The sequence below is a fragment of the Ambystoma mexicanum genome, chromosome 1q (assembly GCF_040938575.1).
Source record: "Ambystoma mexicanum isolate Mex_15411 chromosome 1q, UKY_AmexF1_1, whole genome shotgun sequence".
NCBI classification, from domain to species: domain Eukaryota; kingdom Metazoa; phylum Chordata; class Amphibia; order Caudata; family Ambystomatidae; genus Ambystoma; species Ambystoma mexicanum.
Genome location: NC_090922.1, coordinates 477,742,810 through 477,758,141, shown reverse-complemented (window position 1 = coordinate 477,758,141; position 15,332 = coordinate 477,742,810). Strand labels below are relative to the sequence as shown.

General features: G+C 53.9%; 1 protein-coding gene across 1 annotated transcript in view; it reads left to right on the top strand.

Moving 5' to 3' along the window:
- Positions 1–14,188, top strand: part of LOC138521581 (phospholipase A2 inhibitor CgMIP-I-like) — a 156,291-nt gene extending 142,103 nt beyond the window's left edge. Inside the window, exon 4 of the mRNA XM_069634528.1 lies at positions 13,323–14,188. Coding sequence (XP_069490629.1) covers positions 13,323–13,486 — 164 coding nt within the window. The 3' untranslated portion in view covers positions 13,487–14,188. The remainder of the gene's footprint in view (positions 1–13,322) is intronic.
- Positions 14,189–15,332: the final 1,144 nt, after the last annotated feature.

The window sequence follows — 15,332 nt, the reverse complement described above, 5'->3', positions numbered from 1 at the left end:
TCACAGCCCCTTGTCAAAATGCCATGGAACCACTGCCTATTGGAGAAAGAAAGATGAGTGACCCTTGCATGTGTTAAGTTACTCACCCTTCCACCTGCACTTGCAGCATCTACTAGGCTCAATCAACCAATGCAGCAACAAAGCATGTGCAGGACTCTGGGGAGATTGGGGAGATATTAAAGTAAAACACTCCACCATCCTCCTCCTGGTTCATGTAAAACACAGTCTAACATGAACACTAATGCTATGTAAAGTGAGTAGAGCCTCAGATTGTTTTATTTCTGTTTGAGATCACTTGTGGTTGTTGTTTTAGCTGAAATAAGTGTGAAATAATTGTTGTATATATATATATATATATTCAATGAAAAAACTTTGTTAAAGGGACGTTATGGTTAAGTTGCGCTACTAAAAACCTATGAATTTCAGTGAAAAAACTTTGTCAAAGGGACGTTATGGTTCCAAGTAAAACCGAAAAACCCTTGAAATTCGCCAGTTATGGTAAGCTAAGCAACCATAACTCGCGCCACCACCGTGCACTGCTAAGACTAACACCCAGGACATCAAAGATGACATCACAAATGTCATTGATGACATCACATGTGTATGTACTTTTCATGAAATATGTGTACAAGGGATTCTTATTATAATTTTGCAAAACAAGTGTCAAGGATCATTGCAATAAATATCATACCCTAATTAGTGCATTGAACGATGCATTGATATAAATAGCATTCTATTATGGGGTTCTATCTAGTATACTAAGCTACTCATACAGAAACATAACATTGTGTGCAGTGTACAAGATGAAGGTATAATATTCGTAATGTTAATATGTTGAATAATGAAATGATAATTGTTTTCTTAATCGATTTTTGTGTACTGTGAAATATATAAGTAGCTAATACAACACATGTATTACATAATTGCATTACTATAGACAAAACACAAAGACACAAGAACACATACCAATATGGGTATATACAGGGAAAGTGAAGTTAGCAAAAAAGCACAAGTAGTAGCAGAACCAATTCATAATTTAACTGATTATTTTCATGCAAATAAATGATCGCTCTGTTTCAAAGCTGCTATTTACCCTAGCTATATGTATCACTTGATGTGATTGGACCCTAAGGAAAGTAGTGTGAGTACAATGTATACAAATATGACCATATACATGGAAAGTGCAGTCATAAAAAAAAAAACAGAACTATCAGAAAGTGCTCATAAGTCTATTGATTATCTTTATGCACAAAAAGGATTGCTGTCTTTCAAGCTTGTGTCTTCCCGTATGTATATGTTTCATATGATGTGACTGGACTCTAAGGGAATTACTGTAAGAACCTACTTGAAGGATACGTCTACAAATAAAATACATTTTTTAGTTTCTGACTGTTACTGTAGAAAACCATGTGGCCTAGATATGTCAGCAAATGAAAAAAGAGTGAGCCAGACATGTGATGTCATCAGTGATGTCATCAATGACATTTGTGGTGTCATCTTTGATGTCCTGGGTGTTAGTCTTAGCAGTGCACGGTGGTGGCGCGAGTTATGGTTGCTTAGCTTACCATAACTGGCGAATTTCAAGGGTTTTTCGGTTTTACTTGGAACCATAACGTCCCTTTGACAAAGTTTTTTCACTGAATTTCATAGGTTTTTAGTAGCGCAACTTAACCATAACGTCCCTTTAACAAAGTTTTTTCACTGAATTTCATAGGTTTTTAGTAGCGCAACTTAACCATAACGTCCCTTTAACAAAGTTTTTTCATTGAATTTCATAAGTTTTTATTAGTGCAACTTAACCATAACGTCCCTGTAACATTATTTTTTACAAAATTTTAAAGGTTTTTATTAGTGCAACGTCACCATAACATCCTTTTCAATAGATGAAGACCACTAACATCTTATGCCCTCAAAGTGGGAACGCTGGGTGGTTAAAAAAAACAAAAAGATTTTCCTTCCTACACCAGGGATGGCCACCATGGAAAGGGAAGGCGGGGTGTATAAAGAACACGACAGGGCATGAGCGGGGGGTGAGGGGGAACAGGGGAGACACATGGGCATGAGCGGAGGGTGAGAGGGAACAGGGTACAAACGGGGCAAGAGCAGGAGGTGGGGGGAAAAGAAGGAAACACGGGGCATGAGCGGTGGTGGGGGGAACAAGAGAGAGACACGGGGCATGAGCAGCAGGTGGGGAGGAACATGAGGGAGACACAGGGTATGAGCGGGGGGTGGGGAGGAGCACGAGGGAGACACAGGGCATGAGCGGGGGGTACAGGGCACACACGGGACATGAGCGGGGGTGGGGGGAAAGGAGAGAGACAAGGGGCATGAGCGGGGGTTGGGGGGAACACGAGGGAGACACGGGGCATGAGCAGGGGGTGGGGGGTAACAGAAGGGAAACACGGGACATGAGCGTGGGTGGGGGGAACACGAGGGAGACATGGGGCATGAGCGGGGGGTGGGGGGCAACAGGAGACAGACACGGGGCATGAGCGGGGTGTGGAGCCAACAGGAGAGAGACATGGGGCATGAGCGGGGGGTGGGGAGAACAGGAGACAGACACGGGGCATGAGCGGGGGCGTTGGGAGAACAGGAGACAGACACGGGGCATGAGCGGGGATTGCGGGGGAACAGGAGACAGATACAGGGCATGAGCGGGGGTGGGGAGAACAGGAGACAGACACGCGGCATGAGCAGGGGGTGGGGGTCAACAGGAGACAGACACGGGGCATGAGCGGGGGGCAACAGGAGAGAGACACGGGCATGAGCGCGGAGTGGGGGTACAGGAGACAGACACGGGGCATGGGTGGGGGCAACAGGAGACAGACACGGGGCATGAGCGGGGTGTGGGGGGAACAGGAGACAGACACGGGGCATGAGCAGGGGGGGTAACACAAGGGAAACACGGGGCATGAGCATGGGTGGGGGGAACACGAGGGAGACACGGGGCATGAGCGGGGGGTGGGGGGCAACAGGAGACAGACACGGGGCATGAGCGGGGTGTGGAGTCAACAGGAGAGAGACATGGGGCATGAGCATGGGTGGGGAGAACAGGAGACAGACACAGGGCATGAGCGGGGGGGTGGGGAGAACAGGAGACAGACACGGGGCATGAGCGGGGAATGGGGGGGAACAGGAGACAGATACAGGGCATGAGCGGGGGTGGGGAGAACAGGAGACAGACACGGGGCATGAGCGGGGGGTGGAGGGCAACAGGAGAGGGACACGGGGCATGAGCGTGGAGTGGGGGTACAGGAGACAGACACGGGGCATGGGTGGGGGCAACAGGAGACAGACACGGGGCATGAGCAGGGGGTGGGGGGAACAGGAGACAGACACGGGGCATGAGCGGGGGGTGGGGGGAACAGAAGACAGACACTGGGCATGAGCGGGGGGTGGGGGGCAACAGCAAAGAGACCCGGGGCATGAGCAGGGGGTGGGGGGTACAGGAGACAGACACGGGGCATGAGCAGGGGGTGGGGGGCAACAGGAGAGAGACACGGGGCATGAGTGGGGGGATGGGGGGTACAGGAGACAGACACGGGGCATGAGCAGGGGGTGGGGGCAACAGGAGAGCGACACGGGGCATGAGCGGGTGGGGGGACAGGAGACAGACACGGGGCATGAGCGGGGGGCAACAGGAGAGAGACACGGAGCATGAGCGGGTGGGGGGAACAGGAGACAGACACGGGGCATGAACAGGGGGTGGGGGGTTACAGGAGACAGACACGGGGCATGAGCGGGGGGCAACAGGAGCGAGACACGGGGCATGAGCGGGGGGTGGGGGGAACAGGAGACAGACACGGGGCATGAGCATGGGGTGGGGGGAACAACAGAGACAGACACGGGGCATGAGCGGGGGTGGGGGGCAACAGGAGACAGACACGGGGCATGAGCGGGGGGCAGAGCGGGGGGTGGGGGGCAACAGGAGACAGACACGGGGCATGAGTGGGGGGTGGGGGGGCAACAGGAGACAGACACGGGGCATGAGCAGGGGGTGGGGGGAACAAGAGACAGACACGGAGCATGAGCGGGGGGTGGGGAGAACAGGAGACAGACACGGGGCATGAGCGGGGGATGGGGGCAACAGGAGACAGACACGGGGCATAAGCGGGGGGTGGGGGGCAACAGGAGAGACACGGGGCATGAGCGGGGGGGAACAGGAGACAGACACGGGGCATGAGCGAGTGGGGGGAACAGGAGACAGACACGGGGCATGAGCGGGGGTGGGGGGAACAACAGACATGGGGCATGAACGGGGATGGGGAGACAGACACGGGCCATGAGCGGGGGGTGGGAGGAACAGGAGACAGACACGGGGCATGAGCGGGGGGTGGGGAGAACAGGAGACAGACACGGGCATGAGCGGGGGGTGGGGGGCAACAAGAGAGAGACACAGGGCATGAGCGGGTGGGGGGAACAGGAGGCAGACATGGGGCATGAGCGGGGGGGTGGGGGGCAACAGGAGATAGACACAGGCATGAGCGGGGGTGGGGGGAACAGGACACAGACACGGGGCATGAGCGGGGGGTGGAGAACAGGAGACAGACACGGGGCATGAGCGGGAGCGTGGGGGGCAACAGGAGACAGACACGGCACATGAGGGGAACAGGAGACAGATACGGGGCATGAGCGGGGGTGGGGAGAACAGGAGACAGATGCGGGGGGTGGGCGGGAGGTAGAGAGACACACTGGGCATGAGCGGGGGTGGGCGGGAGGGGGAGAGACACACGGGGCATGATGAGCGGGGGTGGGCGGGAGGGGGAGAGACACACGGGGCATGAGCGGGGGTGGGGGGAAGGGGAGAGAGACACAACGGCATGAGCGGGGGGTGGGCGGGATGGGGAGAGACACACAGGGCATGAGCGGGGGTTGGGCGGGAGGGGGAGAGACACACAGGGCATGAGCGGGGGGTGGGCGGGAGGGGGAGAGACACACGGGGCATGAGCGTGGGGTGGGCGGGAGGGGGAGAGACACACGGGGCATGAGCGGGAGGGGGTGAGACACACGGGCATGAGCGGGGGGTGGGCGGGAGGGGGAGAGACACACGGGGCAGGAGCGGGGGTGGGGGGGAGGGAGAGAGACACACGGGGCATGAGCGGGGGAGGGAGAGAGACACACGAGGCATGAGCGGGGGGTGAGGGGAAGGGGAGAGACACGGGGTATGAGCGGGGGTGGGGGAGAGAGAGACACACGGGGCATGAGCAGGGGTGGGGGGAAGGGGAGAGAGACATGGGGCATGAGCGGGGGTGGAGGGGAGGGAGAGAGACACACGGGGCATGAGCGGGGGTGGGGAGAACAGGAGACAGACACGGGCATGAGCGGGGGGTGGGGGGCAACAAGAGAGAGACACAGGGCATGAGCGGGTGGGGGGAACAGGAGGCAGACATGGGGCATGAGCGGGGGGGTGGGGGGCAACAGGAGATAGACACAGGCATGAGCGGGGGTGGGGGGAACAGGACACAGACACGGGGCATGAGCGGGGGGTGGAGAACAGGAGACAGACACGGGGCATGAGCGGGAGCGTGGGGGGCAACAGGAGACAGACACGGCACATGAGGGGAACAGGAGACAGATACGGGGCATGAGCGGGGGTGGGGAGAACAGGAGACAGATGCGGGGGGTGGGCGGGAGGTAGAGAGACACACTGGGCATGAGCGGGGTTGGGCGGGAGGGGGAGAGACACACGGGGCATGATGAGCGGGGGTGGGCGGGAGGGGGAGAGACACACGGGGCATGAGCGGGGGTGGGGGGAAGGGGAGAGAGACACAACGGCATGAGCGGGGGGTGGGCGGGATGGGGAGAGACACACAGGGCATGAGCGGGGGTTGGGCGGGAGGGGGAGAGACACACAGGGCATGAGCGGGGGGTGGGCGGGAGGGGGAGAGACACACGGGGCATGAGCGTGGGGTGGGCGGGAGGGGGAGAGACACACGGGGCATGAGCGGGAGGGGGTGAGACACACGGGCATGAGCGGGGGGTGGGCGGGAGGGGGAGAGACACACGGGGCAGGAGCGGGGGTGGGGGGGAGGGAGAGAGACACACGGGGCATGAGCGGGGGAGGGAGAGAGACACACGAGGCATGAGCGGGGGGTGAGGGGAAGGGGAGAGACACGGGGTATGAGCGGGGGTGGGGGAGAGAGAGACACACGGGGCATGAGCAGGGGTGGGGGGAAGGGGAGAGAGACATGGGGCATGAGCGGGGGTGGAGGGGAGGGAGAGAGACACACGGGGCATGAGCGGGGGTGGGCTGGAGGAGGAAAGACACACGGGGCATGAGCGGGTCTGGGCCGGAGGGGGAAAGACACATGGGGCATGAGCGGGGGTGGGCAGGAGGGGGAAAGACACACGGGGCAAGAGCGGGGGTGGGCGGGAGGGGGAGAGACACACGGGGCATGAGCGGGGGTGGAGGGGAGGGAGAGAGACACACGGGGCATGAGCGAGGGGTGGGGGGACAGGAGACAGACACGAGGCATGAGCGGGGGGGTGGGGGGCAACAAGAGACAGACACGGGGCATGAGCGGCGGGTGGCAGGAACAGGAGACAGACACAGGGCATGAACGGGGGGTGGGGAGAACAGACACGGGGCATGAGTGGGGGGGTGGTGGGATACAGGAGACAGACACAGGGGAATGAGCGGGGGATGGGAGGAACAGGAGACAGACACGGGGCATGAGCGGGGGGTGGGAGGAACAGGAGACAGACACGGGGCATGAGCGGGGGGGTGGGTGGCAACAAGAGAGAGACACAGGGCATGAGCGGGTGGGGGGAACGGGAGACAGACACGGGGCATGAGCGGGTGGGGGAACAGGAGACAGACACAGGGCATGAACGGGGTGGTGGGGGCAACAGGAGATAGACACGGGGCATGAGCAGGGGTGGGGGGAACAGGACACAGACACGGGGCATGAGCGAGGGGTGGAGAACAGGAGACAGACATGGGGCATGAGCGGGGGGCATGGGGGCAACAGGAGACAGACACGGCACATGAGGGGAACAGGAGACAGATACGGGGCATGAGCGGGGGGTGAGGAGAACAGGAGACAGACACGGGGCATGAGCGGGGGGTGGGCGGGAGGGCGAGAGACACACGGGGCATGAGCGGGGGTGGGCGGGAGGGGGAGAGACACACGGGGCATGAGCGGGGGTGGGGGGAGGGAGAGAGACACCCGGGGCATGAGCGGGGGGTGGGGTGAAGGGGAGAGAGACACACGGGGCATGAGCGGGGGCTGGGGGGAGGGAGAGAGACACACGGTGCATGAGTGGGGGGTGGGTGGGAGGGGGAGATACACACGGGGCATGAGCGGGAGGTGGGCGGGAGGGGGAGAGACACACGGTTCATGAGCGGGGGTGGGCGGGAGGGCGAGAGACACACGGGGCATGAGCGGGGGTGGGCGGGAGGGGGAGAGACACACAGGGCATGAGCGGGGGTGGGCGGGAGGGGGAGAGACACACGGGGCGTGAGCGGGGGTGGGGGGAGGGAGAGAGACACCTGGGGCATGAGTGGGGGCTGGGGGGAAGGGGAGAGAGACACACGGGGCATGAGCGGGGGCTGGGGGGAGGGAGAGAGACACACGGGGCATGAGCAGGGGGTGGGCGGGAGGGGGAGAGACACACGGGGCATGAGCGGTAGGTGGGCGGGAGGGGGAGAGACATATGGGGCATGAGCGGGGGGTGGGCGGGAGGGGGCGAGACACAAGGGGCATACGCGGGGGGTGGGCCGGAGGGGGAGAGACACACGGGGCATGAGTGGGGGGTGGGCGGGAGGAGGAGAGACACACGGGCAGGAGCAGGGGTGGGGGGGAGGGAGAGAGACACACGGGGCATGAACGGGGGTGGGGGAGGGAGAGAGACACACACGAGGCATGAGCGGGGGGTGGGGGGAAGGGGAGAGACACGGGGCATGAGCGGGGGTCGGGGGGAGAGAGACACACAGGGCATGAGCGGGGGGTGGGGGGAAGGGGAGAGAGACACAGGGCATGAGCGGGGGTGGAGGGGAAGGAGAGAGACACACGGGGCGTGAGCGGGGGTGGGTGGGAGGGGGAAAGACACACGGGGCATGAGCGGGGGTGGGTGGGAGGGGGGAAGACACACGGGGCAAGAGCGGAGGTGGGCGGGAGGGGGAGAGACACACGGGGCATGAGCGGGGGAGGGGGGGAGGGAGAGAGACACACGAGGCATGAGCGGGGGGTGGGGGGAAGGGGAGAGAGACACGGGGCATGATCAGGGGTGGAGGGGAGGGAGAGAGACACACGGGGCATGAGCGGGGGTGGGAGGGAGGGAGAGAGACACACGGGGCATGAGCGGGGTGGGGGGCAGGGAGACACAAGGGGCATGAGCGGGGGGTGGGCGGGAGGGGGAGAGACACACAGGGCATGAGCGGGGGTGGGCGGGAGGGGGAGAGACACACGGGGCATGAGCGGGGGTGGGGTGGAGGCAGAGAGACACATGGGGCATGAGCGGGGGTGGTGGGGGAGGGAGAGAGACACACCACGGGGCATGAGCGGGGGGTGGGGGGAAGGGGAGAGAGACACACGGGGCATGAGCGGAGGTGGGCGGGAGGGGGAGAGACACACGGGGCATGAGCGGGGGTCAGGGGGAGGGAGAGAGACACACGGGGCATGAGCGGGGGTGGGGGGAAGGGGAGAGAGACACGGGGCATGAGCGGGGGTGGAGGGAAGGGAGAGAGACACACGGGGCATGAGCGGGGGTGGGGGGAGGGAGGAGGGAGAGAGACACAGGGGGCATGAGCGGGGGTGGGGGGAGGGAGAGAGACACACGGGGCATGAGCGGGGGGTGGGGGGAAGGGGAGAGAGACACGGGGCATGAGCGGGGGGTGGGCGGGAGGGGGAGAGACACACGGGGCATGAGCGGGGCTGGGGGAGGGAGAGAGACACACGGGGCATGAGCAGGGGTGGGGGGGAGGGAGAGAGACACACGGGCATGAGCGGGATGGGGGGAGGGAGAGAGACACAAGGGGCATGAGCGGGGGGTGGGCGGGAGAGGGAGAGACACACGGGGCATGAGCGGGGGGTGGGCGGGAGGGGCAGAGACACATGGGGCATGAGCGGGGGTGGGGGGGAGGGAGAGAGACACACCACGGCGCATGAGCGGGGGTGGGGGGAAGGGGAGAGAGACACACGGGGCATGAGCGGGGGGTGTACGGGAGGGGGAGAGACACACGGGGCATGAGCGGGGGGTGGGGGGGAGGGAGAGAGACACACGGGGCATGAGCGGGGGTGGGGGGAAGGGGAGAGAGACACTGGGCATGAGCGGGGGTGGAGGGGAGGGAGAGAGACACACGGGGCATGAGCGGAGGTGGGGGGGAGGGAGAGAGGCACATGGGACATGAGCGGGGGTGGGAGGGAGGGATAGAGACACACGGGGCATGAGCGGGGGTGGAGGGAAGGGGAGAGAGACACGGGGCATGAGCAGGGGTGGGGGGAGGGAGAGAGACACACGGGGCATGAGCGGGGGTGGGGGAGGGAGAGAGACACACGGGGCATGAGCGGGGGGTGGGGGAAGGGGAGAGAGAGACACGGGGCATGAGCGGGGGGTGGGGGAAGGGAGAGAGACACAGGGGGCATGAGCGGGGGGTGGGGGGAAGGGAGAGAGACACACAGCGTTCGTGTGCAGGGGGCAGATCCCGCTCCTCGGCCCACCGCTGGCCACCATGTGCCGATGGCGTGAGCAGGGGGCTGGAGGAACAGGGGAGACACGGAGCATGAGTGGGGTTGGGGGGGACAAGAAGGACACACGGGGCATGAGCGGGGGTGGGAGGAACAGGAGACGACACAAGACTTACTGTGCAGGCGGCAAGGAACAAAGATGGCGGGCGTCTCTGAAGCCAGACGCACTGCACTCTTTCACCGCATCCAATGAGAGAGCACGTCAGATGTCTGCGGACATCACGCAAGCTGCTTGCCCAATCACCGTCCTGTCCGCGGAGCGAACAGGGAAGTGTGTCCGCAAAGCGAACACAGATATCACTAATTTTTTTCACTTACATTTTTGTCTTTTTTTAAAAACTACTGGACGGATTTACACCAAATAAAGCAAAGCACGCTTTTGGGACCAAGCCGCCGCTACTGCCGCAAATTTGGTGTAAATCCGTCCAGCGGTTTGGGCTGTAGGCGTGAGCAAAGTTTTTTCCCATTATGCCGATGGGAAAAAAAAGTTTTGGGACCCCCCCTATAACTTTGCCCCCCCTGGACAAATCCTCACCAAACTTTGCAAAACAATTCAGAGTGATCCAAATACTTTTTTTGCAAAGTTTGGTGAGGATTCATCCAGGGAGAGCGAAGTTATAAGCCGCCCAAAAAGTGCTCTTCCTATGGAAACACCAACTTAACCATAACTACATGGCTGGCCATGTAATATATATATATATATATATATATATATATATATATATATATATATATATATATATATATATATATATATCTTTTTTTTTAAAGTTTGTAACAAGTAACAAACCATATTAAAAAAATATATATATCTACAAAAAAAAGAAGGAGGAAGTACTTGATAGGAACTAAACAAAAGGTATACTTTGTATACAAAGGTATATTTGGAAATAACTAGAGGCAATGAGAAAAATGCATCTAAGTGCATCAATTCCAGCCTATCAGATATTTGAAACTGGAAATGAGAGAAAGAAAACCATATTGCTGCAAACTTGGAAAAGCAAGCAAGATGCAATTTTGGACGTCGCCGGTATAAATAAACTAGATCTGCTTGACTGCCCACAAATAGCCAAGAAGAAATTTGAGATCTGGTGCTGGATTATTAACCTAGAAAAACGTGGAAACTCAAAACAGCGCTCACTCTAGGAGTGGGTGTAAATAAGCTAAATGAACAACCAAGATACCTGTTACACTGCCGATCACGATACCATTGGGATCAATTTTTAAGATTCAAACTAAATGCTCTACAGACAAAAGATATGCTCTGGTTAAGACAGAATAAAGAAGCAACTGATAATCAATGTCGATTCTGTGCCATCGCAACAGAATCCCTAAAGCATTTGCTCATAACATGCACAGGAACCATCAGTCAGCGTACTTTACATCTCGGAAAGTTTAAACCATTAGATGACGACATGGAAACATGGTGGCCATATGTTGTCTCTGGAACAAATATCAACCTATCCTGCGCCGTAATGGACTACTTGGGCATGATACTAAGGAATGAGACGCAACTTGCCTCACGAAATCCTATAAACTTGAATTAAAGTAGATTGGCCAACATGACTACCTGCTCAAATTGAGGATTCTTTGTGTTTCTTTCCTAGTAGCTGAGAGAAAGGAAGACTGGTTTAATAAATTTAACAAAAGTTTAATTTTTTTGTTATTAAACTGAAGTTTGCAATAAAGAAAACTAAACAAAACTAAGCTAAAATGTTGCGTGGTGAAGACTAAGAGGTTTGAAAGTGGAGTGGTTTTCAGAAAACATTTGCCAATACTAATACCTATCTTGCTAGCTGGTTTAAGGGACAGTGTAATGCTATATATGCCACTTAACGTTCATATGTGGTGCAGAAGGTGGCCAACCCCAAAATCTGTTTTACTCGACTGTTAGCAATGGATATTTACCTCTTTGAAGTACAATGAGACATGACTTGGGCGATGAAGAGGGTTCAGCAGGGTTAAAACAAATGACCAACTGTATTACTTGGTAAGACAGGAAACGCCCCACTTCCATCCCCTGATATTGTTATTAAGCCTTTTATGAAACATGTTTTCTTTGGTATGACTGATTTTCACATTTTGGGGTATTTTGTTGTATTCTTTTTTTTTTACTTAGCCATCTTTGCAGGTAACAGGGAAAGGATGATGGCAAGGTAAAGGGGCACACTGGCTGAATCTGTTGGGCTGAAAAGGCAAGGGGGTGCATGGTGTTGGTGCAGATTTGGATAGGCGGGAATCCATTTGAAATTACTTCAAGACCACAGAACATGAGTGAATAATTAATTGGTACCTTCAATGGCCAGACTCTAAATTCACTGCTGAGGAGAGTACTAAATGTTTTTGTCTTCTTCTCTCAACTTAACATGTATCAATTCAAGAGTGTTTCCAATACAGTCGAGCCAGGTGATTTTACGACAAGCCTCCAGGAAGTTCACAATACATTTTACTAAGGCAGACATGGTAATGCTGCCAAATGGAGGGTTTTATTGCTTTGAGTTTCCTGGCATGCTTACTGGGATGCTGATCGTTTTTTGAAGTTGAGAAATAGCATGATTGCTGTTTCTCAACTTTAAATAAAAATACAAAACAAGATGGCTCTCATTTTCAAGGGAGAAGGGAACTACACATAGACCCTTCTCCCTTTCCATTGCGGATATTGCCATGGAGGGGAAGTGCCAAAACACAGTGTCCCAGGTTCCTGACTAGTGATGAGGCAACTACAGATAAGTAGGGTCGAGATGGGGTGAGGGGAGTGGGCGAGAGAAGTGGAACTGGGGAATAGGGGAAGTGCACATATTCCCACTTACCTGTTGCCCAGCAGGAAAATGGCTGCCTCCTCCTCTCACAGGGGATGGAATGCAGGCTCAGAACATGGGATTTGCTTTGAGGTAAAACCTGCATTCCGTGCTCCCCTGATTGGCAGTGAGGCCGTCTGAAACCCCCTCCGGGGTGTTAATCCAAATTCTATTTGTACCCCATATGGTTAATAGTTTGTCAAAAAAATGTAATTTTATTAAAAGTGGTAATTGCATGCAGGGTAGAACCAACGTTACGAGTTACACATAGTTTGGCAACCTACTTGCATTTTTTCACTTTTACAAAACGAATGGAAAATACAAGCTGAGAAAACAAGCACAATCCTCCTTATTATTATTTTAATCCCCATTTTAAAAAAGCATGTAAATATTGCCTGTAATTTACATTATGGTATTAAAAACAGTTATATTCCCTTCGAACCTCATGCAGCGTAAATAGCGTAAATGTATGTGTGCTTTAAAGTGTGGGGAGGAATGCACAGAGGAAAAGTTAATTATGTTTTGTCTTCCTTTGCTGCCTCCAGATTGAGGAAAAGGTCCCGGGAGTGGAAAAAATAAGGCATGAATGCTTTCACACCTGACTTTTTACACTCTGGAGCCTAGAAAATTACCATCTCTATTTTTTACAGAATTAAATATATTATGCAGCACCTGTGACTAATATTAGCATAAGAAGCAAATTAACATTACAAAAAATTGGCATCAATAAACTGTTTTGGAGGAAAGCCGTTCTGTAATGTGTGTTATTTTTGGTTTTTCAGATATATTGTAAACATGCTCTGAGTTGCCTTTTGCTTTCCTTGATGTCTTTTAGTTCCTCCTATTCTCCAGACCCCAAATGGATTCAAGTGTCCAGACTGCAGCTCCGACCAGTCAGCCAGTGGCTGCACAGCTGTCGAAGATATTATCTGCGTTGGGAATGAGAACCAATGTGCCAACTTTACAGGAAATGCAGAAAGACCTGGTGATCCAGTGTGATGAGTTTCCTTGCATGACTGATCGAGGCTCCATCTATGCGATCTGTGTCAACGTGATGTTTCTTGTTTGAATTTCATTCATGTGGACGAAGACTTTCATGTATTTGAAAAAAATTACAATATCTTCCTCTGACTACATCTGACTCTAATGCCCACGTGATTAGTAAACCCAGAGACTGCTTAATTGCCCGTAGAGGTGAATGAGGTATAACATGTTGTGCATCCCTTTTGGACATGAAAAAAAATATGTGAGGGTGTCCATGTGCATTGATAACTGGTTAATGTCTAACAGAGGTCTTTCGACCAATCTTCAGATGTTGCATGGCTTGGCTGCTGTATGAATCGTTGGCCGTATCTCTATTTTTGATCCTTTCTGGTTTGTGCCCTGACACAACTCCATTGTACGAAAGTTGGCAATGTCCATAATCCAGTTGCTGCATCTGTTGCTGGGTCCGTGCACACAACACAAAGAAGGCCCCTTCTGCGAAGACGGTATTTTTCATTGCAGCCTAGAAGGCTTTAAGGGCTAATTCAGGACCGGGAAATGTCTGTGGGACCATGTGACACCAGCTGCCATACAATGTGGCTGACATAGGATCATTGGACGAATCAACAGTTTTAAATGTTATCACTTTACAATGGCATGGCAGATATTTTTTCGAATGTCTACAATCTTAAAATATTCAATGGAGAGACTGGTTGTGGTAAGAAAAACTGTAAAACGATTGTGAATTATTCAAATTCTATATGTACATTGGCCATCTTATGCAGTGAACTCTGAATGTGCAGTCAGAGAATTCCAGCATTTCCTGACATGCCAGATTACCTAGATCATTTCATGTCAGGTGGCCATTAGAAGCAATGGCATTAGAACGTCAAAGAGCTATTTGAAAGAACTGTTTAGCCAACTCACGAAGATTGGCAGTTACGCGAGTAATGTAGGCAATCCATAAATTACACCTTAGTGTGGCCGGAAAGTAAAACAGGATATGGTTTGCACAAAAAACATGGGCAACATATGCTTGACTTACAATAAGTTCACTTCTCTGTTGTCACTTCCTGCACACATAGTGCCATATTTACAGCATTTTGTGCTTTTCACACAACTATCTGCTACATATAGGTGTATACACTTAGCTGTAAGTTAGTTAAGAAGATAGTTGTGGGAAATGCATTTGCAAATCCTTACCATTACTCGGTTTATTTACGAGTTGTGGATTTTCACAAACAGTATTTTCGTCCCAAACATGTTCCCTATCACGGCCGTCTAATTGCCCTCTGAGGTAGATATGTTGGTAAGTTGTGCATGAATTAGAAGCTCAGGGTTTAAGCTGCTTGCTCGTAAACATGAGCAGGTTCTGCAGGCACCACTTGACCAGTGAGTCATGTATGACTTGCTTTGTGAAGTATGTGCAACAGAAACATACAAACCTTTCCAATTCTCTATTGTGCTTAAATCTGGAAAAAAGCTTTGTGAATCTACCCATCTGCATCAGGTCACCAGGAACGCAGACCTCATTTTTCAGTGAAAGCTGCATTCCATGCTAGCTGAATTGCTTCTCCTGCAGTCTGACTTTTTTCTCACACCCACCATCCCCCTTCACATTAAAGACACTCAGCGCAATCAGGCCTATTGATTTGGACGGCGCACCATTACAGCCCTAAATTCTAATACATTTTAATAGCGCTTACTAATGCATTCTTCCAGCTTTGCGGTACTGTAAAAATACCATCTTCGATATATAAATATTTCTCTTATGATGTCTATACATATGGCACTGAGAATGTGAAAAGCCATCTCTAGACTGAGACCTTTCTAAAATAATACACAGTGGAAGAAAACATGA